This window comes from Manacus candei, unplaced genomic scaffold, assembly GCF_025592945.1.
Source record: "Manacus candei isolate 608988 ecotype Guabito, Panama unplaced genomic scaffold, ASM2559294v1 h1tg000015l, whole genome shotgun sequence".
Lineage (NCBI taxonomy): Eukaryota > Metazoa > Chordata > Aves > Passeriformes > Pipridae > Manacus > Manacus candei.
Genome location: NW_026138063.1, coordinates 17,997,691 through 18,023,246, shown reverse-complemented (window position 1 = coordinate 18,023,246; position 25,556 = coordinate 17,997,691). Strand labels below are relative to the sequence as shown.

The following is a 25,556-nucleotide window of genomic DNA, read 5'->3' as shown; positions in this document are numbered from 1 at the left end:
TTCCGACGGCCGGGGCGGGCGGTGCCGCCTCTCCGTGGGCAGCGCCGGCGGCGGGAGGGGCGCGTCCTCGGCCGGGGCCGCGGCAGAGCGGAGCGGAGCGGGCAGGTGCGGCGGGCTGGGGCTGCGCCTGGAGCTGGGGCTGCGCCTGGAGCTGGGGCTGCGCCTGGAGCCGCGGCTGGAACCGGAGCCGGCAGGTCCGCGCCTCCCCGCGCTGCTCTCCGCCCGTCAGCATGAAGGTCGAGTTTGCCCCCATCAACATCCCCCTAAAGAGGAGGATCCAGACAGTCGCCGTGCTGCAGTGGATCTTCTCCTTCCTCCTGCTGGGTAACAGCCTTCCTCCTTCCTACCCTTGCCCTAGAGGGAAAAGGGCTAAGAATCGGCTTTTTCCGTGGCCGGCGTTACCTGTGCGCGTCGCTCTGTGCCACCCGTGTCTCCACGTGGGTGCAGAGGCTGCGGCCGGAGGCGAGCAGCTCCCCGGCGATCCCTGGGCGGGGAAGAGCATCGCACTTCTTTCTTCTCTTAAAGCTCTGGATGGATGGCTTTTCCTCTTTTTTGGGTCTATTTCTTTCTATGGGTTCTTTTATAAATATGATCCTAAAAAGCTAGTGACTGTGTCTTCACGTTGAGGTGCTGTCTAGGTTTCTGACAGCAACTTTTTACTGAACATGAGCATAAAGGCTTGTACATGACTAATGCTGTTTTCATTAGTAATTGTGTTAAATAACTTTATATACTGCAGTTCAATAAAATTCTCATTTAACTAGGTGATGAAAATTAATAGGGATCATCAAGGAACTGGCTCAAACCATTTCTGTAAATGTCCTCACTTGCTTTAAGGAAGTGTTTGTAACAATTCTACTTGATAAACTTTTTGCACTGATTGTTCCTCTATAATTAATGTTCATAATGTCTTAATAGACACCTATCACTGAACACCTATTCACAGCAGCAAATCTTATTCACATGGGTAGTTATCTTGAACTCAGTGGAATGGGTCACTTGATAAGGAAAGATAAGCCTTAGCTCTCTCAGACTAAAGCCATGGATTGTGTAAATTGGGAAGTGGTTATCAAATAATCTGTTCTGAGGTACAGAGCAACTGATTACCTGTGCCTTACTGGAAATGTTGGAATGCTTTGCTACCGTCTGTGCTTGAGGACTTACAAGGAGAAAAGGAATTGTGTGCATATCTTCCTTGTGTGTCTTACAAATATATTATCCTTCAGATGGTCTCATGTCTTTCAGATGATTTCTTTTTTTAGGCTGTTAGCCCACACATGAAAGATATGCGTATGTGGGAGAAGCATGGAGGGTATGAAGCATCTTCATAGATTTATCCCTACCATCTGGCTGTTTTCTTACCTCTAAATTATATGTAGTTGGAGTATGAACGGTTTGTGTTTGTGTCTACATGGTAAATAGTCTGTACTTCTAATTTTCTGTTATTGAATTAGATCTTGGCAGCTGCCATTTTTCCAGTCTCATAATGCAGTGGAAGTTCAGTAGCAGTGGAAGAAAGCAATTTTTTATCCTAAAGTAGCAATGCTGCTGCAGAAAAACACATCCTTCTGAGCTTACTAGAAGTGATTGGGATGCAGAAAATCCACTCTTGCTGTAGTTCAGCAGAAGTAGGCAGCTGTCATCTGCAGCTGATGGTGTTTGGGAATAAATGTCAAGGAAAATCAACAAGGAAGTGGTCTTATGGCTGGTTATGTTTGGTATAGGGAGTACATGTGACCACGAAAAAGCAGTTTGCAAGAATGTTTGAATTTTGGTGAACAAATTGATTTTAATAATGGTTATCTGCTTGTGCTTCATGGGGATGCTTATGTTTAGGGCTATCCCAGGTGAGCTTTTAATTTCATAGACGTAAGCTTTCAGTCATAGTGATCTGGCCAAAACGTTTCATTTAGCTGCAGGAAAATTCAGGTGGCTGAATCCTAAATGACTTAAAGCAGTGAAAAAAGGGCTGGTTTCTGAAGTTCTGAATTGTTTCTATGTCTGGATTTTCTGTCTTTTTTTTTTTTTTTCCCCTGCTGTGCAGATAAAATAGGGAAGCATTATCTGTTTGTAAGCTCTTGAACTCAAAAGTGACACTTTCAAATCATGGAGGGGGTGTCCCAGTGCAACTGAAATACCGTGTGAGCTGATTGCAGGAGACATTTGAGATTTAGGTGTTGTTTGGGGGGTTGTATGTGGCTGCAACTAGTTTATGGCAAGCAAGATCTTATGTAGATTCAGTCTGTCTTGTGTTAAATATCTACATGTGAAAACATGAACAGGTAACACCCCATGATAACTAATGATTCATATTATAGATAGAGGTATTATGTTTAGAGCAGTGAATAACCAGGGGACTGGCCTAGCTCCCAAAGTTGTCCATCTAGGTATGTGGTAAGGTGCCTTAACTTAGTAAAATGAACAGTAGGACTAACAGATAAAGATAACTCTGAAAATTAGTGCCCTGAATGACAAAAGCTTAATCGGTTAATGATGTCCTTTAAATCTGGGGAGTGACATGTGAAAATGTGATTTGGCACACTGAATAAGCTGTAAGGGGTATGTGAGCCTATTATTTCAACTTGGAATTTGTAATGTGGCTTGGATAGAAGACTCAGAAAATCAAGCATTGGTTTTATCTCCCTGGCTGAGAAATGTAAAAATCCCTGCTGCATGGTTTTCTGAGACTGTGGAATTGATGACTAAAAATGCCCTCTTGCTTGTGTGACTAAAGGCTATGCACAAGTTGATCTGAAATACAGACATGCAATAGTTGGTGAAGACTGAATCTTATCCCCACTGTAGAAAGAGCGAATCAGTCAAAAAATACTGAAAAAATAGCTGCAGCAGAATGGTACAAGCAAAGTTGTGCTTCTTCATGCAGCATACCAACTTAGGCTGGGTCTGCATTACTTCTGCTGTGCAGCGTAGGCAGAGTAAACATACCCCTGCCTCAGAAAAGCTGTACAGATGTGCACAGAATTTCATTACACACAAAAGGAACCTCTTTAAAATTCTGGCTGTAAGTTCCTGTGCTTCCTTGTTCTGTGCTGCAAGCTGCCAGAGTTCACCCTCAAAGGGAAAAGACAAGTTTTCATTGTAACAGTGATTTGTCTGTTCGTTATCCAAGGGCATGACACCAGAAGCCAAAATAAGTTCTGAAATACTGGATTAGATGAGAGAAATGTCCATTCACAGATTCCCACCCTATGCTGGCTGAAACTGCCATATGGTTTCCTATCTTATGTTCTCTAAATGCAGCAGGCCAAAAAAGTTTAGTTATAAGTTCCATGAAAAGGTGTTTTAAATGGGCTTCCCTCTTTTGAAAGAAAAGTGTTATGGTTAGTCTGGAGTCCAGAAAACTAAACCTATGAAAACTAAAAATGAGGAAATGCTGAAATTATACTGTTACTTGCACTATTAGGCAGGTATCCAAAAGATCTTCAGGCTGAATCATAATGTCAAGCGATTAGTGTTATACTGCTGAAACAGCAAATACATAAAGTTTTGCAATTTCATAGCACCTACCTTGGAAAAAAGCTGAAACAGACCATTTTGATAGGTAGTTTTATGGATGTAATTACTGTTATTAGAGATTCATCATCTTGGCCAGGGACTGACAGTCCTGGGGCTGGTCTGGCCCCATTCCAAGCTCATGCAGCACCCACATCATGTCTCACTGTGGAGCTGTCTGCTCTTGATCACTCTGTGCCATTGTGCAGCCCAACCCCAATCAGAAAGGCACCTGGAGAAATGAAATCTCCGAACCTGTAAGTGCTGCTGGACCAACAAAACAAAGAGGTCACATCACTCACGTTTTTGTGCCATAGGTTTCATGGTACACACACACACACAGAAGGAATTGTCGCTGTCAATGAATGCAATGGATGTCCCCAGTGTTTAATATGAAATCTTTGCTTTTAAGCTTGGAAATATTTTTCTCAAGAACTTTGAATTAATTGTATGTGTTTACCACTTTGTCCAATATCCTCCTGTTAGGAACAGGTTTTCTGTTTCTTGCACAGTAACTGGGCAGTGATTTATCCTTTGTGTGTGAGCTGTGTGCCTCAGTACTGCACATCTGTCAGTGAGGTTCAGTTTGTATCAGGACATGAGCAGTACCTAGCCAGGAGGTAGATCAAAGGGTTCATTTAAAGACAAAACCATTTAAGCAAAAAACCAAAACAACAAACTAAAACAAACAAAAAAAACCAAAACAAAAAACCCAACCAAACAAAAACCGACAAACTAATCAGATTTGACTGAAGTGCTGCTTGGCAGGTGCTTTAGCCTTTTGTTTCCCTTTCTTTCTTATGTGCAGAAATCAGATGACAGCATTTTAGAGAAAATAAAGCTAGAGGATGGGTTGGTGAGCTTCTCTCCTGCTAGCTTCTGTGCAAGTGATGTGAAAAGGGACAGTGGAGTTTGAGCAGGTACAAAATCAAATGCATAACTAGGTAACTTGGGTGGAGTGGTGATGTCTTGGATGATGATGAGAGAGGAAAATGAGAGTTTAACCCTATGACAGAGGTACCAGTGTTTTGCTCTGAGACAAGATGGTGGTAGGGGATGCATCCTCTAAGGCTCACTTTTGAGGTCCAGCTGGTCTTCTTCTTGCTGGGGATTTAGGAAGTGACTGTTGTGCAGGCATCCCTGTGTTTACTAGCAAAATACATACAAAATGAGTATGTAATATAAGGTATACTTTAATCTGCATGAAGCCACAAAATAATATGTTGAAGACGTTGTTATATATTAAAGTACATCCTGTTTTCTAGTGATTAAACTTCTGTGCATGTAGGATGAAATAGTCTGTTAATTGAACTTGCTGGAGATAGTTTGGGGTTGTGGATCTGGCTTCCCCAAAAGAGTAGAAATGATGAAAAATTTGCCACAGGGTGAGATATTGCTGCTGGATTAATACGTGATTTCTGTGTTGAGAAAGCAGGTAATGTGCTAAAGCAAATAATAACTTTTTCCCAAAACATGCCATGGTTTCTTGTTATCTGTTGTTGATTTAATTCATCAGCGATAGCTGGCTAACTAATATGGTCCTGTTCTTCCAAAAACCTTCTTTAAAAAAACTCTTTTAATAATTAAGAAAGGCTCATGGAGCTTAGCTGAGTTATCTTAGCAAGCAGGCTGGTATTGCTACATGGTTTTGTCAGTCAGAACTCATCTATCCATAAAATTTATTGCTGGCCCGTGGCTAGTGACTGAAGTGTGATCACAGAGAATAACAGGGTACTTAATGATGCCTGACTGACTAGTATTTCTAGGAATGCTGCCTCTGTTACCTTTGTCTTAGGGAGGGAATTTCACCATATATCTGTGTATATTTGTTTGTATCTCTCAAGAATAAGAAGAGAAAATGACTGTGCTGTGTCAGGCCAGAGATGCTGACCTGGCAACCTGTGTGTGAAACATAACTGACAGTGGATGCCTAAGGAGAAATAAAAGAAACAGGAAATATGTAGACTAAATGTGGCAAGCTGTTTTGGGATTTGGTAATTAGTAACTGAGGGATTTATGGTATCCAGACCACACTATCTGCAAGTCAGTAGTGCTTAATGCTCTGTATCTGTAGTTTATCAGTATTTGCCAGTGCAAGGTCTTGGGAACTGCAACCAAATAAACAAACCTTCAAACCTTGCATCTTAGGGTGGTTTGTATTCATTATCACACCACTGTTGAGATACAGCTCCCTGGGTAGGAATGCTCAAATATCCTTCTGACTGGGGCTCCCATTTGTAACCAATAACCTGACAAAGGCCCTCCACTACAGGAGACTGACACCACGTATTCAACGAATGCTGGCCACCTGACCACCTCAGTCCTGGAGGAGAATACCAAATTCCTGTGGGCTTCAACAACTTCCCAGTGCAGTTAGTTTAAATAAATTCCCAGTTTTTTCTTTGCCATAATTAAAAAGTGACAGCAGGTTCCTGTGCTCCTGGTGGAAATCTGTAAATTGACAGAATTGCACAGACTAGTAGGCTTTAAACAGGATAGTACTAACATTATGACTCTATTTTTTTTAAAAAGAGACTTTCTATGTGAATACTGCAGAGGCATGATACTGTTGCCCTAGCAGGTTGCCTCCTTTCAGGTGTTGCCTATTGTCTCAGGTCTTACTTTGATGGGACTGTTGGAGTATGTTTGTGGTATTCGTTACTTCATTTAAATTTCAATCACTTTCTTTATGATTTATAAATAATACAGAAAGTATTTCCAGAAATTAAAGCTGATTTTTTTTTTCTTTTCCAGCGTGAAAGAATCCACTAAGCAGGGAAAGTAATTTTTTTATAATGCCAAAATCAACTTATCAATGGTATCTTGAGGGATAATAGAGAAGAGCATTAGGGATGAAAGCATCACTGTGGAATTCTCTTTATGTGTTCCCTCCAATGTTTTGTTCCTAACCCAGCTCAGAGTCTGAGATCTGAAAACTAAAGGTGTTCCATTGTAGATACATCAACATGGTTATTGAAGGATATGCCATCTTTTGTTTTGTTGTTTGTTTTTTTTTCCCCCCTCTGTGTCCAGAGGTGTAAAAAATGAGCTTTTCACCTTGCTTTGTGTATTGGTATGCACATGTACTCATAAAGCCCAGAGAAGTACAGTATTAAAAATCACATCTCTGCCTGTGTATTCAGTAGCATGCCAGCAGAAAAAAGATGTTTTGTTTATCATGTCCTTGGTGCTGAACTCTGAAAGTCTTCATCTCATTTAAGGCATAGCAACATAATGTGTTTACTAATGGCATGTGGGAAACAGCAGGAACTGGCTGGTAGTTCAGACCTGTCAGGCCGTGTGGAGGTTTTGGAGTGAGCTGCTTTGCACAGGTTTTTGGGGCACTACTGAGAGCCTGTAGTGCTGTTTGGATTGAGACAAGCACCCTTGGCACCTAGGACACACTTGCACTGTCTGGGCATGGTTTGTGACTGCTCTGAGAGTAATGAGAGGCTTTTCTTCTAGTGGGCATTTGGTGGCCATCACATTAGATATTATTCAAACATTTTTGACTCCTTAATAACTACAAATGCATTTTGATCTTCCAATTGCAGGCATCACCTGTATTTTGTCCCCCAATATGCTGTTTTCCTACTTCCTACCTCTGTGGTATTTTAACTATTTGATGAATTTGGTGCCCACAGCTGCAAACTCAGAGCCTGTTCAATGATTAAAGCATCAGGGGTTCAAATATCATTGGGCAGGATGGCTTCCAGTGCTGCTAACACTACATCCGTTGGTTGCAACAGATGAATATCCACAAGTTGTAAATGGGGAAATGGAGGAAAAGGGACTCGCCAACATTGGCTGGAAAACCCTATGTTCAGAGTCCCATGGCAGTGATTTTTCTTTTAATCTATATTTCCTTTTCCCTCCACTATTCCAATACACCATAGAGATATTTTTCAAAGCTTTAATTCAAGTTCTACCAAAAAATTATTCTTACAGCATACATTGCATTACATCCACGGATGTAATGATAGAGCAGAACGATGAATTCCAAGTTATACACCTTTTGCTTGGAATTTGTTTATGAATTTGGGTAAAATGATTGTCATTTGTTTACTCACTGTCTTGTCTGAAGGAGAAAACACCCGGTTTGTGTTTATAGGCTCATTGGTTTTGAGTCATCACTGTTTAACTCACCTTGCAGGCTGCTAATGCATTGAAATAATAAGGAGGTATGGTAAAAGGAATTTGCCACGTGTCTCACAGGGAATGCAGTAATCGACTTTGTCCTACAAGATGCTGAGCTCTCCTTAGGAAGTGCTAACAGCACACTTATCTCCCCATACCTTGCATGCACTCAGGAATGTGTTCTACCTAAAGCAAAGCATTGAGCTTGTTGATCTCGTGTATGTTTGTCTGCATAGGATTAAGTGTTGCTATCGGGGCCTTCTCACTGCTGATTTAATTAGGTCTCACAGCAAGGATGCTTTGATTAAAAAACACCTTTCAGCTATTTGGCTTGGAAACTGATACCAAAAACCTATGTGATTCTGCATGGAGCCAAAGGTGCTTCTGCAAGGAAGGCTAGCAAATATAAATCCTTGACAATTTTTGCATTAACAACTTGAAACTAATAGATTTATGGTGATTTAAAAAACTTCTCATTCAAACTTAAACTGTGAAATTTAGCATCCTGTCCAGATTAGCATTCCTAGAAATTCCTGTAGTTTCAGAATCTCTTCTTCAAAGAACAGGTAGTGACTTTTCCTCAAAAGACTTCTGTGCCCTATTTTGAAGTGATGTTGTTGTGGGATTCCCAATGATTTCTTCATCCGGAGCAGTGGAATTGAGTGTCATCTTTCACCTGTGTTACTTGTCCTGCATTAGTGACGTTCCTTAGAACTTGTTGCAACTCTTGTGAGTTTTCCACATTGACTTTGGAGGTCTCTGGGTCTCAATTAACAGTTGTATTTTTCAAGAGCTCTCACTGAAGTGCTTTTCTGTGCAAAACTGGGGTTGCCTGTTTGAGCAGGGAGCGGTGAGCTTCTGTACTGAGGAATGGACTATCCTTCAAAATGGTAGATCTGATCCAGCTCTTGGTTTTGTTTATGGTTGTTTCCCTATTGCTTCCTCAGAGCAAGTGAAATTCCTTATTTTTCTGCTCATATCCCTGCCATAAATGTGAATGTTCATCCCTTTCTTTTCTACTCAATCTAACCAGCAACTTTGCTTTCTCTGTCTGCTTCTGGATTCTGTGGTAGTTCTCAGTGACCCCATGACAAGATATTAATTTCTGTTCCGAAGGCACAGTCAAACTAGGCAGAAGAACAAGTTGGCTGAAGTTCAGAAAAAGTAAGTTGAAGGAAACGAAAGGGTGTCGTCAGGCCAAGTTAAGCTCTGAATTTCAGCAGTTTGAAACCTGCTTAGTCTGGGAAATCTGCTGTGAGTTTTCAATGCCCAAGTAATATCTCTTGAATGAAGGTGATCTAAACTAGGATGAGTGGGTTTTACTGTTGGTCCATCTGCTTATTTCAAAGTTTTCAGTTCTGGTGATATTTACTTAGTGTTAGCCAAATTATTGCCTGAAGTACTTCTGTTTTTTGTAGCAGGATGTACTTATGGATGTATCAGGACTTAAAACTGCTGTTGTGTTTCCATAGCAGTAGTGAACTTCCACTTAGAGTGACATGTTTAGTGGCTGAAGTGGAACCTCTTGATGTTTTGATGTGCTGGTTTAAAGGTAAACCAGCAGGGGAAATGAACTCAACTCAAAAGAGAGATTATAAATCAGAATAACAATTTAATAAAATAATACAATAAGTACGGTTATACAGACAAACAGTTGGTTTTAACCCACAAAACCCAAATGTACAACCCAGCACCCTGGGGCATGAACAGAGTGGTGTTCTTTGGGCCCCCTGAGTCCAAAGTAAAAGGAGAGGGGAAAACCTGTTGGTGAGAGTGCTGTTGCAGTCTGGTCAAGAGTGGTGATTGCAGTCCGGTCGAGAGTGGTGGTCTGCAGTCTTCCTCTGGATCCCACGAGTGTTTTCCAAAGTTCCAAGACTCCAAGATTATATATTCTCCAGTTCAGGCAGGAATGCTCAGTACTTCCCTCAGGGAGGGGAGTTCCACAAAAGAGTGTGAGGACATGGGAGGCACCCTCCTATCTCACAGGCCTCTTAACACCTAGTTTATAGCCTGAGGAGTCAGGCTGCTCTGGGCAGAAGGTGTAAGTAGTCTATTGATACCAGTTTCTGGGAAATGGCATGGAAGGCTATAGAATACACAGTTTTGGGTTACACCCATACAGTGATGAACTGGTCCCAGCTGTTCTAACTAGGACATTTGATCTTGTCTATTGTGTCTCCTTGACCACTGACAGCACTTTTGACTGGGATTAGAACTACCAGTCCCATGTTATAGGTAGAGAAACTAAGAAACAATGGAAAAATGATTGCCCAACACTGCTCTCATTAGAAAAGAGATGATGCTGTGGTCCCCTTTCTGTTCTTTCCTTCCACAGCTCTCCTTTCTTCTCACTCCCTGGAGCTTCACATCCTTGTTAGCTCCTGCTATGTCCTTTTATTCTGCCTTAGGTAAACCAGATGCTCTCTACCAAACATTAGTTACCAAATATCCTGTTGTGCAGTAGAAGGAGAAATAATAGACTGAGGTGATATACCCATGAGATGTTTCACCATCAGGGTAACAATGCAATGTGGAGTAAGTTGAGTTCAGTTTGTGTGCCTTGTGAGTAACATCCATAATAAAAATATCAGGGCTGGACATTCAGGGTCTTAAAAGGAGACAAGTGTGATTAATGCTTGCTGTGGTTTCCCTTTTCGTATCTTGCAGGACAGTTTTGCTGTGGATTCTTTGTGATCCTGATCCTGGGCAACTTCTGGTTCCTTGCTGTTCTGTATCTGCTGTGGCTCTACCTCGACTGGGAAACACCATGTGCTGGAGGCAGACGGTCCCAATGGGTCAGAAGCTGGACTGTTTGGAAGTACTTTAGGGAATACTTTCCCATTCATGTGAGTAAGAGGTTTCTCACAGAACTGTAAACATTGGAACAGAGGCAGCTTGAATAGCCATGAGCATGGACAACTGTCTAAGACTCATCTTTGGTAAAAATCTAATACTCCAGGGTGAACTTAACTTCTTTTTAGAACATGGGAAATCTGAGATATAGTGACAAAAAGGGACAGGGCCCGGTTTTCTGCTTGGACTGTTGGGTCACCAGGTAGTGCCTCAGCACAGTAAATGCTAGACATGATATCTTGAGACACGTCTATTTAAACTCCGTTCATCTGTAAAATGGGACAATAGTTTAAAGTGCTCAGAAGAGATGAATTGTCATCGGTTCTGTGTCCTGTCAATGTGCAATCTCCGTACTTGTTGTTTTTGAGGTAAGTATTATAATGTCCTCCACTGACTCTATTTTTCAGCTTATAAAAACTTCAGATCTGAACCCAAATCACAACTACTTACTTGGCTTTCACCCTCATGGGGTCCTGGTAGCTGGAGCCTTCGGAAACTTTTGCACCGGTACAAGTTTCAAAAATTTATTTCCTGGGCTTACTCCATATCTTCATATCATGCCCATCTGGTTTGGCTGTCCCTTCTTCAGAGAATACGTAATGAGTGCTGGTAGGTAAAAGCAGAATGTCTCAGCTGTTCCTCCATATTGTAGCTTCTGCTTCAAATGTAGGGTCTATTCCTCTACTTATAAAGGTAAGTAATTTCACTTCAGGAGGATCAGTGTTGATGCTAAATTTAACCTGTATTTTATGATGAAATTTAACAAAACAATTTGGAAGGTTTTAGTAATAGTTTTGTTAAATTATACCACTGAGCTTTTTTTTCCTTTCTGAAAAAAAATTGCTGGTTATCTCTTGAACTGTGAGACAGCAGTACTGAGTACTCATTTTATGCAAGAAGAGAAGGGCATAATCATTTATAATGTTATTTAGTCATGGAGCAGGCACTTGTGAAACAAATTCAGGCTAATCTCTTACCTGAGGGAGCTTAAAGTTTTACTCATTACAAATATCTTTCTAGTCAGATCTTAATTACTTGCTTCTGACTGAGGTCCCATATTGCAAATTTGTGTACTTTTAATTGAGATGTAAACTCTAAAAACAGGATCCTTTTTTCTCTGTTCCTAGCAGCACTTGTCATAAAGGGGTGATATTCATGACTGGTACTGCAGTAATAAAAAATAAGCAATAAAGTTGGGGGAAGAGTAGAATGACTCATGAAATCAGGACTAGCATTCCCCCACAGTGGTTTAATACAGGAGTTATTTTACTTAAATTCACTCAACTAGAGTATTTGAGTATGGTCTGATACACAAGACTAGGTTTGGGAGATAGAGATGTAACTTATTCCTGACTGTAACACAGGTGGTGTGATCTCAATAAGCTGTTCAGCTGCTCCATTCGTAGAAACAGATCTAGGGGGTTGTTCAGATTAATATCAGAATTACATATCTACATATACATCAACATAGCAGAGAATGCCTTTCCAGGCAAATGTTATTTCTGAGGGGATTCTTTGAGGCTTGCAAAGTGAAGGATTGGCAGTGGCAGAATATGACAATTTTAAATAGTGTCTTTTAAACCCTGTTAAACTTCCTAGGCTGGAAGTCAGCTTTACATGTTTTTGGCATCTTGACCCCGAGGAACAAATATTTACCTGCAGGATAAGAAACAACTGCAGTAAAAAGCATGCTAAAGAATAGTCAGCATTGGAGCTCGGTTTTCATGGGTATGCAGCTGGTAAACCAGAGAGGACCTTCAGTGTCATACAGGTTATCAGTCAAGTCATGGAACACAAAATCTTCTGTGTACTGAAAACCATGCTCCTAGCACATTGTTTCATCTCCCAGTGTTGTTCTGCCTGTCTCCAAAGCCTACCAGGCTGGAGTTGTCATTGCAGAGCTGTGGTGTGAGCGAGCAGGGAGCAGTGCCTGCATGCAGGCTGACTTCTCAGCCTCAGCAGTGGGACACATTTGTCCTGGGGAAAGACAGTGGCCCTTGCTTTCCTTTCCAGAGAAGATGCAAGCTGATGTGTGAACGAGCATCACTTGAATTATTTGTGAGTCTCAGGTCAGCTGCATTTTTCAGAGTAAAAGTAACTGTGAAAACCTATATGGCAAATGAAAGTAGCTTTTTACTGAGGTCTGAACTTGCTCCAGTAGCAAGCTATTCCTCTTGGTGGCCAGCTCTCAAAACGAGGTGACAGTCATTTTTCCTTTTTTATGAAATTTTTATGATCCACATTGTAATGTCCCTGAGAGAAAAACACCCAAGCGAGTACCAGGACATCCAAAAGAGTGCATTTTGATACCAGCTCTGTAAAACCAACTACAACATCAATTAGACTTGATCTCTGAATTATCATTTGGATTATATTAATTCAGCACAGTGTATTTAAACACGGCTTCTGGGTAAATGGTACAACTATGAGCCTTTGAAGTAAAAATTAGGGTGCAAAGGAACTCTGAAAGGGTTAGGTACATATCTGTTAGAAAGGGGATTTTTCAAAGCACCAAGTCCAGAGCAAGATCTAAATCATTGATAAAGGCTCATACAGCAGCGTGCCTCTGATTAGAAGTACCAGTGGGAGTACCACAAAAGCTTCATGTAGTCTGCTGTTTTAGCCTGAATAGGTTGGTGAGTGCTGGGGCCTGGTTACTCGAGAATGAGCTGTTGCAATCACTGGGAATGGTACAAGTTCTGCTGCTTCTAATGTTGTCGGGCCATCGCCTTAAATGGAGCTGCTGCTTTATAGCTTTGAAAAGAATGAAGGGGATCAGCTTGGCACTGTAGCTCCATTGAGTTAACAAGTCCTCTATTCATATTCTTTTAACCCCTCTGTGCCTGTGTTTATATGCACCTGCTGTATGGCTTTAGCTGCTGCCTCTCAGCAGTATCTGCTGCCATTCAACTCCTCTGTTCCCAGGCACAGAGTCTCTCTGGGGGGGAGTTAATGTGGCAGGGGAGCACACTGGAGAACTCAAAACTCTTGCAGTAGTCAACAGCATTTAGCTCATGAGTGTGAATCAAAGGACTTGCCTAAGACCAAATTTGTTGCAGAGCTGAACTCTGTCCTCTGTTGTTATAATTTTGAAACACAATGATATTTAAAAATATTTCTTAAATTCCATTGTACTTGCATATGAAGATCCAGTGGTCACTCTTGAAATGTTTTCTCCTGAAGGAATGGTTTCTGCATCCAAGGAGAGTGTCTCGTATGTGCTGAATAACGAAGGAGGTGGCCATGCGTCCGTCATTGTGATCGGAGGAGCAGAGGAGTCTCTGAATGCACATCCTGGAAGTCTAACACTGAACATCCTCAAGAGGAAGGGCTTTATTAAAATGGCCCTGAAACATGGGTAGGTTTCCCATTTAGGCTGATATAGTAAGCATGCTTTGAATGCAGATTGATTCTTAAATATAGTTCATATTATATAAACTTAGAGACTTTGAAAGTTACTTGTCTAAGAACATGCAGATATCTGGCACAGGAGTGAGCCTGTCCACCTAGATCCTATCTGGGAGTGTTGAAAACTCCCTTTGACTTTCATAATTTGTAAACAGTAGGTGTTATTAGCATACATTTTGTTTCATTTGTTTCTTGCACTAGCAAAGTGTAAGAATTATGAAACAATATTAGTAAACCTTGGCTGGTTTTGCTGAGTAGAACAAACATTCTGTTGTCTGGTCTGTAAATGAAAGTTACATTAAGATAGACTTTTCTTATCAATTTAAGCAAACAAACAAATTGAAAAGCCAGGCCCTGTTTTACTAAATCTCTGAAAATCTGTGGTCGAGGAAGATCTGCTTTCACCGTTATTCTAAAGACTTCCTTTTGAAGATTGTTATTTGAAAAAGTAAGTTCCTGGGAATTTTTAGTGAAAAACTAGCTTACTTTTTATTATCAAGCAGCCATCAGTGTGTAACTAAACAGAGATGGTATTATCTTTTGAGTGATTTACATATTAGAAGCTATTGTGTTTGTTCTGGACTGGTCTAGATGGCTTGTATATTAGAAATATTGGAACCAATGACTTGTACCCGATAAGCTTTCTGAAAAGTTCCCAGGATTATATATTAACATGTGAAGCAATGAGAAAGAAATACTAGTCTTGAGAAATCTGTAACAGCTTTTTAAGCTATTAGCTGGAAAAAGGTGGTCTACAAGAAGAGCTCTCTGTTTTCACACAGGATGCTAAGGTCTGTTCTAGAAACTGTTCTGTGTCAAAATTCCAAGAGAGTTTCTTATACATATGACTAGGAGACTCATAAAGGACCTGTTTGCCAATAGAAAGTAACATTTTAGTCTAATTTGCACCCAGAAACACCTCTTCTGTATTTGAATTAGAACTTTAGCACCTAAATGAGTCTTTATTCATTTTCTGCTCAGCTGCTGATTAATTCAGTGGGATCCTCAACACTCTCAGTAGCTTTTACTTGTTTTAACCATAAAATTTAGAAGAATAGTTAGGTGCCCTTTTTTTCTCTTTTTTTTTTTGGCATGTTGATAAATGTCTGGTCTGTCAGATCACAAAGGCTGGTCATTATCTCTCATCTAAATTGATTTGGATTGAGAAATCAGATACACCTGGGCCTGTCGTGGCCTTGATTTCAAAAGCATCTCTAACACATAACAAGAAGATCAGGACACTTACAAAACAGAGGAATGGCTGCTGTGGGACAATATGACTCTAACAGAGCTCTTGCCCAAAGATTCTGCATCCATTAATTGCTTCGGGTTTTAATGTTTTGTTTCTAAAAAGTAACAAAATGTGAAGAAAACTTCCAACTAATGTGGCAGTGAAAGGGTAAGGGAGGCTTGTGGGACATGGATGAGAAGAGCCACCTGCCATCAGTGCCTGCACACATTCCTGGTGCTCATGAACTGCAGCATCAAATACCAAGAGAGGAAGGGGCAATGCAGAAAGCTGTCCTCTCTGCCCCTGGCTTCTGTGCTGCCAGCACAGAGAAGCTGTGTTCCTCAGCTAGGAACTTGTCAAAAGTGGTCTGAATATGTCAGCAGAACTCCTGCACTTCTGCAAAAGATATTGTGGTCCAAGGTAGTACAAATATCTGATATGAAGTGAAGAAATCTTAAAGACATGAAACAAACTGTGAATCAACTGACTTATCTGTAGTTTCATAACCATAAGTTACTTATTTCTCTGTCTCAGCCTCCTACATAGCATCTTGCAAAAGCCTTCACCAGATTAAAACAAATCCCACAGTGTCAGGGTACTATTGCACCACACGATATTCCTGTTTGTCTTAGTGTTGGAGTAGAAAGTGGAGTTTTTACATGGCCACAGTAAGTACCAGGCTTTATAATATTTCCTTTACAAGTGGATGCTGATATGTGCTCCACTGGAGAAAGAAACTTCGAGCAGACACCAGTCAGAATAGTAGGTGGGAATGATAGTCTTTGTGAGTCCTCAGGCTAAAGAAGCTGTTGAAGCAGTTGATTTTTTTCTGTACTGGTGGGTTTTGATTGTCCACAGTATTTTCCTGCCAGCTCTGTCCTCAGTGCATCCTCCATCCTCCTCAGGCATTCAGAGCCATGCAGAAATTCATCCTGACAACATTATAGCAATGCTGCTATTTTACAGTAAGGTTTTCCTCAAAGATAACGTGGGCTGCATGGAGCTAAAATATACAAGCTAAGACTTAAGTAAAGCAAATGAAACATCTATGAATCCTTCAGAGACTGCTTAGGATTACCCTGCTCTTTTTTTCCTCTAAACTCTGTAGAATATTTAATGAAACTAAGCATTATTCAAAAAGCATACTGCAGTCAAGGTTTTCAATATAATGGTGGGTTTACCTGCTGGAGACAACTGCACTGATTCCATCTACCCAAGTAGTTTGTCCAGGAGTCAGTGCCTTTCCCGCCAAGCCAATTCATGAACTGAATGGGAATTCATTAGGCTGTACAAGAGCCAAAGCGAGTTCATGTAATTTCTGTGGGTAGGATTTAACCTCTGGTAATAATGGATTAAGGCTGGTGTTTTCAAAGAAGTCTGGAAGAAGCAGGATTTCACTGGGAACTGGACAGCAGAGGAGAACTTTGGCATTGCAGTCATGTCTGTGAGGATGTCTGTTTTTTATCATGGCTTTTAAGCTGAAATCAAGGGCATGCATTATGCCAGTCAAAAGACAAAGGCAAGCCAAGATCTGGTTTTGATGCCACCCAGCTGGGAGCATTATAAGGTTAGAAATGAGGCTTCTTTGCTTCCCAATGGAGAAAATGTAGTGCAGCAAGTGTGGACTTGCGGAAACAGAAGTGGATAAACTCGTACTTATGATATATACAATTACTCACTTTTATGATTACGAACAGTCATAACAAGTTGCAATAGGTACCAACAAACACTGCCAAAAGCTAGTTGCTAGTTGTATGCCTATCATTTTTTTTTTTTTTTTAAACACAAACCACCCAAGGCATCAAAAAGCAGCTGCACATCAGAAGAGTTGAATGCCTGTTGCTGATGAAATCTAAAGCTGCTGAAGCTTTCTGTGCTGGGTATTGTGAAACTGTTTCCACGCTGCTGATGTGAACTGCAGTGTGAGTGCAGGCTGATGTGGGGTTCTCAGTGCCCTCTTTGTTTTACAGAGCTCATCTGGTTCCGGTGTTTTCCTTTGGGGAAAATGAACTATTCAAACAAGTTGCAAACCCCAAAGGCTCGTGGCTCAGAAACATACAGGAGAAGCTGCAAAAGATAATGGGCTTTGCTTTACCCCTGTTTCATGCTAGAGGAGTATTTCAATACAGTTTTGGCATAATACCTTACAGGCAACCTATTCATACTGTTGGTAAGTTCCCTGTGCCTTTTCTAATGTTTTTGCAAATGTTTAGAAATTCATCAGTGTGCTGCTTTATAAATTTGTTATAATAGAAAGAATTGATTATTGTGCATCTAAAACCAGTATGTGAGGTTTAAACTACTTTTTTTTTTTAATTGCTATCCTTCCCAGTTAAAAGGGGAGGTTTTCTTCTCCCTTTCCCCTTTCTGCCCTAGGCCATATCATACTCTTCATTCTCAGTTACTCCCAGGCTTCTATCCTTAGCAATCCACAAAGAAATGCAAGGGTTGTCCAGTCCATACCAGAGGGATGCCACAGCTCTCCAGCTGTTGCTGTGGCTTCTGGATGCTGCAGTTATTATGTTAGAAGCCCAGAACCTTAATTTCTTAGCTCTGCAGAGAAGTAACAGTTGGGTGATGCCACCACAGCAGTGCTCTGGGGCAAGGCTACTGGAAGGAACTTGTGTGGTCCTGACCTGGTGTTCATCAGGACAGAGGGAAAGATGGAGGAGGAAAGGGAGAGGGCACCTTGCAGCACCTCTGCCACAGCCCTTGGGCTTTGCAGGTCTTTAGGATGTTTCCTTCCCTTTTGGTTTTTTCCCCATGGGAAGATCCAGTCATGTTTACTTGTGAGTGTTCATGCCAAAACAGGCAGTTTGGAAGAGTGTTTTTCCCCAAAAGTTTTCATTACTGGTCATCTATTCTCACTGGAGTGAGGAACTGAATATATTTTTAATGGCTTTAACTAGTGCTATTGACAACCACACTTTTTTTAAAAAAAAATGATGCTGGGCATCATGCAAAAGCAATACTTCTCTGTCTTTATACTTTTTGACAAATAATGTTTTGCCAGATTCTGACTGGAGTGAGCTAATGAAGCCTTTTTCCAAAGAAAAGTAAATCAAGCTTTTCTGGTGTTCCACAAGGGACATTTAATGTGGCCCTCCCTTTAATGGAGGGATGATTTGATTTTAGTATGAAGCAAATAAAAACGTTTAAGACAAAAATGTATCTCTTATGTTAAATTTCATGCAGATCTGTGTTTTATCACTTCATGCAGTTAAATATTTTGAAAAGATTTAATTTTTAAAGCCCGCATTGTTCACAGGTAGGCTAAAAATGTCACTTATTTTAAAGCCAGAGAGTTAAGAAAGCATTGGAATGAGATGTATTGGATGACCTAAAATGTATTTTCTGCAATTTTTCCTTTGGCTGATGACATTGAGACTGTTCTGGAGCTTAAAATGTCTTAGTCTGAGTCAAATCATCATTGTAATATTTATTGCAAGTGCAGAGGTGGTCCCTGGCAAGAGCACAGGAGTGCTACAAATCAGCAAGACCAGAGTCTTGCAACAGAACTCATAAGATCTGATGAAATCCTTTACCTTTATCTTTCCTCATGTTTGAGAACTGTCACGATGTCCTTGTGTCCTTGGAGGTGTGTGGGTTATTCTTGGTATGGCTCAACATGGCTTGGAAAGCATTGGCTCTGCTTCTGAGAGCTGCAGAGTCACAGTGAGCTCTACCTGAGCCAGGTTCACAGATTGCAGAGTATGCTGAGTTGGAAGGGACCCACAGGGATCACCAGTTAGCTGTGTTGACAGCGTTTTACTCCTGGTTCAGAAGTCATGGATCCTAAAGCCATTCAGCTAAGCCAAGGTTTGTGTAGTCTGAGTGTTTTGGGCTTGATCAGTGAGGTACTTCTGTTTTTCCTGAAAATTATTACTGCTTTTCAGAAATAGAAACAACTCTCAAATATCAAATTAAGCAGGTTTCTTAAAGCTGCACATAAAATTAGGGAGATGAGTGTAGTTTCTAATTCCACAAGAAATCTTCACTCTTGGGAGAAGAGGCTGTTGCAGAAGGGCTTGGGGTTTGTTTGCTGTTTCCAGTCTTGCTTCTGGAAATCCTGTATTGTATGTATATTGATTTCATACCCCCTAAGGTATTGCTCAATCCGGGGCTGGGTTCCCAGTCCTATCCACGTAAAGTCTGAATTTCAGCACCACACAAGGCCTGAGAGCTGTTGGCAGCTGAAGCTGCAGCAGGAAAATGCAGATTCAGCCTCTCTGTGGTTCTGGCTAGGCTTCCCTATAGTCAACACCATTCAATTTGAAGTGGCAACATCTCTTGAAAGGGATTTTCAGGTGTCTCTGGAAAAGCTCCTGGGGGTGCTTTTAACTCTCTGCTTTTCTACAGATTTTCTTTGTAATCCAGGTTTGGGTCTTGGTGCCTCCAGTGCCAGAACAGCTGTCAAAATCTGCAGTGATTGAACAACACAGGGAAGACTGAGATCATGGGAAGCTTCTCTTAGCACATCACAGGCTTTTTAACAATAGCTTTTTGTAGAGGAGGAGACTGCCCTCCGGACTTCCATGTTCCCTCTTGCTCTCGCTCGGATGGAGCAAGCAGCAGGCTTTGCAGTGCCTGGAGAACATTTTGGTTGCAATTACATTTGTGGGCAATGGATGGTTCAAAGACACCTTAGAGGGTCTGGGAGTTTACATGCTACCGTAGGCTGAGGTCACTGACAACATTTCTGGTGCAGTGATACCCATTCTGAAAAAAACTGGAAGGTAACTGTGTTTCCTGCAGTCCTGTTTTGTGACTGTGTGGTTGAGGGCACCACTGTTGTCTTAGGCATGTCCCACACACTGAATAGCTTTAGTATTCCCATCAGAACAGAAGACTGTGAGAAAGTACATTTTTTAAATACTATGTTGAACTTGTGGACAGCACATAACCCATGGGGTTGTATCTTGAAGTGTAAACTGCTCCTTCAAGTTAGAACTAAATCCCCTTCTCACCTGCTCTTTTGCTGCCATACTGAAATGGTGGGGGTTTTAATTCATTTTACCTGAACTTCAGCAAAAGCAAGTGAAAAACAAGACCCAGGACTCAGGTTTGTGAAAGGCAGGATCAGGCCCCACGGCAAGAGAATTGTGCTGTGATTCTGCCATCTCCCTGGGAGCTGTGTAGCATCTGTTACAAGAGGAACAGTAATTCTAATTTAAAAGGGATATCAATGAAGCTAATGCTGCTGTTGTGTTTGATTTGCAGTGGGAAGCCCCATCCCTGTGAAACGGAACTTGAACCCCACCACTGAAGAGATTGATGAGCTACATGCATTGTATCTACAGAAACTAAGGCAATTGTTTGAAGAACACAAAAGAAATTATGGGATCCCTGAGCATAAATCTCTCATCTTCGAATAGCAAATTACAATTTGAAATTCCAAATCTCATGGAAAGAAACAGTATCTGCTGAAAGATATCTTTGTTACAATCCATATTTTGCAATCTGTAATTATCCTTATGCAAGGAATACTTTTAAGAAGGGATTATTAGATGATTTTTTGATTTTTATCTTATCCTTGGGGGGGGGGAAATCTTTGGGATATAAGCCTCGAAGCCAGTGCTGTTTTGAGTTGTCCTTTTAGGTTTATCTATACCAGAAATGCAAGTGAGACATCTCACACAGATCTTCTTACCACCATGGTACCTACCCATAGCTTGAGCACAGGAAATTGCCCCAGCATGAGATCATGAGCAGGAAAACTATAAACCCAAGAAGTCTTTGATTAGAAGTTAAGAGACTTTCCAGCATTTATCAAATGTGGCATCAGGTTGTTCTCTGAATCCCAGAAACCCCTGCTGCTCTTCCACAGAAACGAAGGTGTGTGTTTTCAGCAGATGGGTATTGTAAACCATTTACATGAGAATTCAAGAATAAATAGGAGCTTTCAGCCCTGAATGGGATATTGGCAAAGGTGGTTTGTCCGAGTTAGGAAGCAAAGCAAACCTTCTGTTTGGAGGAGAACAGTGTGTTGAGCTTTTGTGTGCGTGTGTGTGCTGAGTGGTGGGAAGCACTGAATGATGTGACTTTTCGGGACAATCTGTGTTTTGAATCATCTGTTTGATAGCTCCAGCTTCAGAGGAGATGGCAGGCACAGGACAGGAGAAGTGAGGGAATCATGTGAACTTTACACCTTGTGCAAAGTAAAAATGATTTTATGTCAAGTGCTTGCACAGAAGGAAGGGGAGCCCCGTTTGCTCAGTCTAGTTCTGAATCTTCACCAAGGAAAATGTACTTGATAATGCCTTTTTCTTCCCCTCTGACAGATGTGGGGAAGTATGTGTAAAGCTGCTCTGCAGTGTGACACAGCTGCAATGCCAAGGCAGTGTGAGCACAGCTGTAGGGTGCAGCAGGTTAAGAGGAGGTTTTGTGTATAAACCAAGTACCTTAAGTTGTATCCTAAATGTGGATATCCATTTCAGAAAAAAGGAAAAAATCCTAGCCAAACTGTTTTTCAGTTAAAATGCCTAGGTCTTGGAGATTACGGCGTGTGGAGAGAATTGTACTATATTACTGAACTTTTTATGAGATAAATTCTTGTGTTTGTACATACTTTCTATCTGCATGTGGACTTTGCAGATCTGATATTAATGAACAGTTTGTTTTGCTTTAAGCAGTTTTGGTGCCTGAATATGACATCGATTAGGTGCTCTGGCAAGTTGTGCACAGGGTTGTCAGGCAGCCTGGGGCATCTGCAGATGGTTCAGTTCAGCACTGGGATGCTCCAGGAACAGCAGGACTGGGCACATTGTGTGCTTGCTGGGCTGGAGGCTTCTTAGAAGAAACACAGTTGGGACTTTGGGAACAAGGTAGAACTCTGTAAAGAAAGTATCTTAGCAAGATGAAAGTGTTTAAAGGAAAGATCTCAACTCTTACAGAGTGAACTCCTAATGAACCAAAGCTCCAAAGCCAAACAAGTATTTGCCAGACAGAGCAGATGTATGTGTTCCAAAAACCCCCCCAGCAACAAGTTGGTTTCCTTAGGAGAGCTCTTCCTTTTAGTGTATGGATGTAGGCAACAATGCGCCAGCAAATCCCGCTCTCATTTTCTCTTGGACAATAGAATCTTTCTGGGAACCAGGGCTGGAATTTGCACTGCCTGAAGAAGCCTCTCTTCCCTGACAGACTGCTGTAAATGTGCCCATAATTCACCTCTACTTGAGCTTTCTTGCTGCCATAAGTGTTTGCCCTCCCTTCCCATGCCTTTGCTGCCTGATGATCACTGTGGTGTAGGCATCTTACTTCCTCACTCTCTGTCCATCTTTCCCTGGGTTGAGATCTCTGGACTGTCTGTGCATACAAAATATTGAGTGGTGTCTTCTCATTCAGCAGAAATGAGTTTTAGGAACAGGGTTTGAGAAGAGGAAGCACTGTGACTGTACAGGTTTGACAGGAGTTTAAGATCAGGATTGTTTCAGCACTTGGAAGGGCATGTTTCTAGGGAGGTCAAACACAGCAGGTTTTTCCTCGGCAGAGATCTGTATGGTCCTAAGCATGGTACTAAGTGATGAGCCCTGAGCAGTCATTTTTCCTTAACCAGCTGTGTGAAATTGCCTTTGGATCTGTTTCTTTGCTGCCTGCCCTGATGAGTAGTGCTGATTATTCATGAAAGAAGAATTTGAAGTCCGTGTCAGCCTGTTCTCTCCTAGATCATCTGCTCTAATGAGATATTTCCTCTCATTCTCTGTTTGTTCTTTTTACATTACTTTATGATATAGAAGCTCAGGCTGTATGTAAATTTAAAAACATTAATGTTGAGGTTGAGGATGGGAAGTAACAATGGATTTTTGTTGATCAAATTAACCAAAACTTCTAGGGAATATGCATTATTTATTATTATTATTATTATACTGATTTGGGGGCAATATCTGGTCCAGAGAGTACCTTAAAAACAGGCTTACCTGTGTTTTCCCTGAGAAAATTATCTGTGGGCTCTGAGTACCATCCATAACTGGCATAGGTAGAACAAGTAGGGACTGTGTTACTATGACTACTGATATTGTCATTGCTTTGTAACACAGGGAGATGGAAAAAAGAAAAAAGGAAAACAAGATTTCCAAGCTACTTAAAAGTTTATTGTTGCTCAATAACTGCTGCCTATAGTTTATAATGGTCCTTCCAAAGTATCTTTTATTAACCATTTGTCTATAGGACTACTTTAAAATAGGATTTCCATCTATAAACCTGTTAGACATGGCATCATCTAAAAATTTTACTGTGTTAGTGTGTGGATTTGTAAAGCAGACTCACAATACTGAGCTTAAAGGCCAGACTCCTGGAAGCCAGAGACTCATTTTGGCCAGTGAAGGCACCAATCCCACCACTGCTGCAGCCACGAGGAGGCTGCCCATGTTTGTTGGAGTAACACAGTCTTCAGTTGCAGTTCATGCTGGACAAAGCAAGAGCCAGTAGGAATGGTGACACCCCCTCCCCAGCTGTGACTAGAAGAATTGGGTAGCGCTTAGATTTCTGATGGGATGACCACACTGACTGGGGTCTGCTTCGTGGTGTGTTTCTCTTTGTGCCTTTTGATGCCATAGGTAATCCCAGGGAAGGGATTTTAATGCCACAGGTAATCCCATTGACAGAGATGCTCTGCCTCTATACCACACAAACGCTGCTTCCCCAATGTGCTCAGGATAACAGTACCTGCCTGTTCCCTTGTGTGTGAACATCTCTGTGCCAAATTTTGTTTACAGAAAGTCAGTCCTCAAGTATTTTTACTTTGTGAACTACAAAGCATATTTTACACTTTGTAACTTTTTATGGTGCCTGTAAAATATGAACATCAATTGTTTCAATGATAGCTGTGGCAAGATGTGAGATAATAAAGGTTTGTATCAAAGTGGGCTTGTGTTGACTGAAATTCAGATATGTACCACTGCTCCTCAGGGGGTCTTATGTGCTCATAGCATGCTGAGAAATCAGGGGGGCAGGGAAGGTGGATGGATTGCTTGCTGCAGTCTCCTGAAGGATCACCAGAAACCAGGTTCCTGCTGGGGTTCCAAAGGATCTGAGGAACAAGTGACCCACAGCAGGGAAGGGCTGGGCTGCAGCAGCCCACAACCAGGAGCTCAATGCCAAAAGGGCACAACAGGGAAGCTAGAGCATGGGAAGGTGGGCAATCCCCTGAGGAGCTGGTGAAATAATAGTTTTTGGAGTTGAATTCAACTTCAGTTTTAAGACAAGTTTGAATTTTACATGAAACTTGCATCAAGGAGTCCAAATCTTAGTAACTGTACCCTAGAAAGAAGAACAAACCCTGCAGAGGCTCTGCTTAACTCTAGGAACTGGAGAACTAAATAGCTGTTGGAGTAAAAAATGTGTCTCATTTGTCTTTTGGGAAGAGGAAAACCACTCATAACAGTGATGTACTTGATGTTTGGGTTTTTTTAAGTAGGGCAATGTTACACAGCACTAACAGCTGCAGTGACAAGTGTGAATTCCAAAGCCTAGGAAAAGCTAATTGTATTTTGTTACTATTTTAGTACTTTCTTTGTGCAATGATCCCATCTTGCATCTCAGTATACTGTAAAGAGGAAAAATGGATAAAAAGTGGCATTGGATTGCTTTGAAGTAGTCCCATTATGTGTGTGCATGTGTAAATTGGAGGTGTGGCATGGTTCATCAATGGATCAAGATCACATCCTGGTTTTGCTGAAATACTAGAAAGAAGCATGTTATACCTGTAAAGCAAGAAATGCAGAAAAACAAGGAATGGAGAGGAACTGGACATTCATGCTTCTCAAGGTGCTGCAGCAACACAAATCCTGATCTCAACTGCTTGTGACAGGTAAGTGATACAGTGATATTAAGATGGTTTTTCAACTGATGTTGCTTAAGCGTGGTATCACTTTCCTGTCAGCTGAACTGCTGGAGCAGTGCCTATAGTGCAGATCCCAGGAGAGCCTTGTTTTTTTCCAGTTTAACAGATAGAGTAGAGCTGCAGAAAAAGAAGAGAAGAAGACAAAAGAGAGGAAATTAATTTACTTAATGTAGTCACATGCTGGAGAAATACATCCATCTAAAAAAGTAGCTAAAAGAAGGTGAGGAACCATATCCTTTTTGGTTGCCTTCCATACAATAAGTTTCACAAATAGAGCAAGCTTGGGAAAAGCCTTTTGTGGTGCAAAGATGGAGAGCTTCCCTTAAAGCATGCTGGGATCAAGAGATACTTGTTACCCAGTTGGGCAGGCATCTAACCTGGATCCTTTCCATCTTGGGCAGTACTAACAATTACAACTGTTAGGCAAGGGACATTTTCTGTTTGTGCAATTTATTTTCAGCTAAATTTCCTTCTGGCATGAATGGAGCCCCATTGCTTTTGGAATGGCTATGCTGAAATTTAATGAACAGACCAGGAACCTGGCATGTTGACTGTGAGCTTTTTTTTTGGCTA

The 25,556-nt window shown here is 41.3% G+C and overlaps 1 protein-coding gene across 2 annotated transcripts; it reads left to right on the top strand.

Moving 5' to 3' along the window:
• The first annotated feature begins 120 nt into the window (after positions 1-120).
• Positions 121-24,023, top strand: MOGAT1 (monoacylglycerol O-acyltransferase 1). 2 transcript variants are annotated; one of them, XM_051781456.1, is made up of 6 exons: positions 121-324; positions 10,318-10,496; positions 10,911-11,112; positions 13,687-13,861; positions 17,113-17,312; positions 20,363-24,023. In XM_051781456.1, exons 1-6 carry the CDS (start codon positions 231-233, stop codon positions 20,515-20,517), a joined length of 1,005 nt encoding a protein of 334 aa, XP_051637416.1. In that variant the 5' UTR covers positions 121-230; the 3' UTR covers positions 20,518-24,023. The 2 variants fall into 2 exon arrangements, with proteins under 2 accessions (XP_051637416.1, XP_051637415.1); XM_051781455.1 differs by having other exon boundaries at positions 144-324; positions 10,911-11,010.
• Positions 24,024-25,556: the final 1,533 nt, after the last annotated feature.

What these genes read in the sequence shown, in the direction of transcription:
- MOGAT1 (XM_051781456.1), top strand. Translation starts at nt 231, where the DNA reads ATGAAGGTCGAGTTTGCCCCCATCAACATCCCCCTAAAGAGGAGGATC. An exon ending in CTTCTCCTTCCTCCTGCTGG is followed by an intron (nt 325 to 10,317) that starts GTAACAGCCTTC and finishes CGTATCTTGCAG; the next exon opens with GACAGTTTTGCTGTGGATTC. An exon ending in GCAACCTATTCATACTGTTG is followed by an intron (nt 17,313 to 20,362) that starts GTAAGTTCCCTG and finishes TTTGATTTGCAG; the next exon opens with TGGGAAGCCCCATCCCTGTG.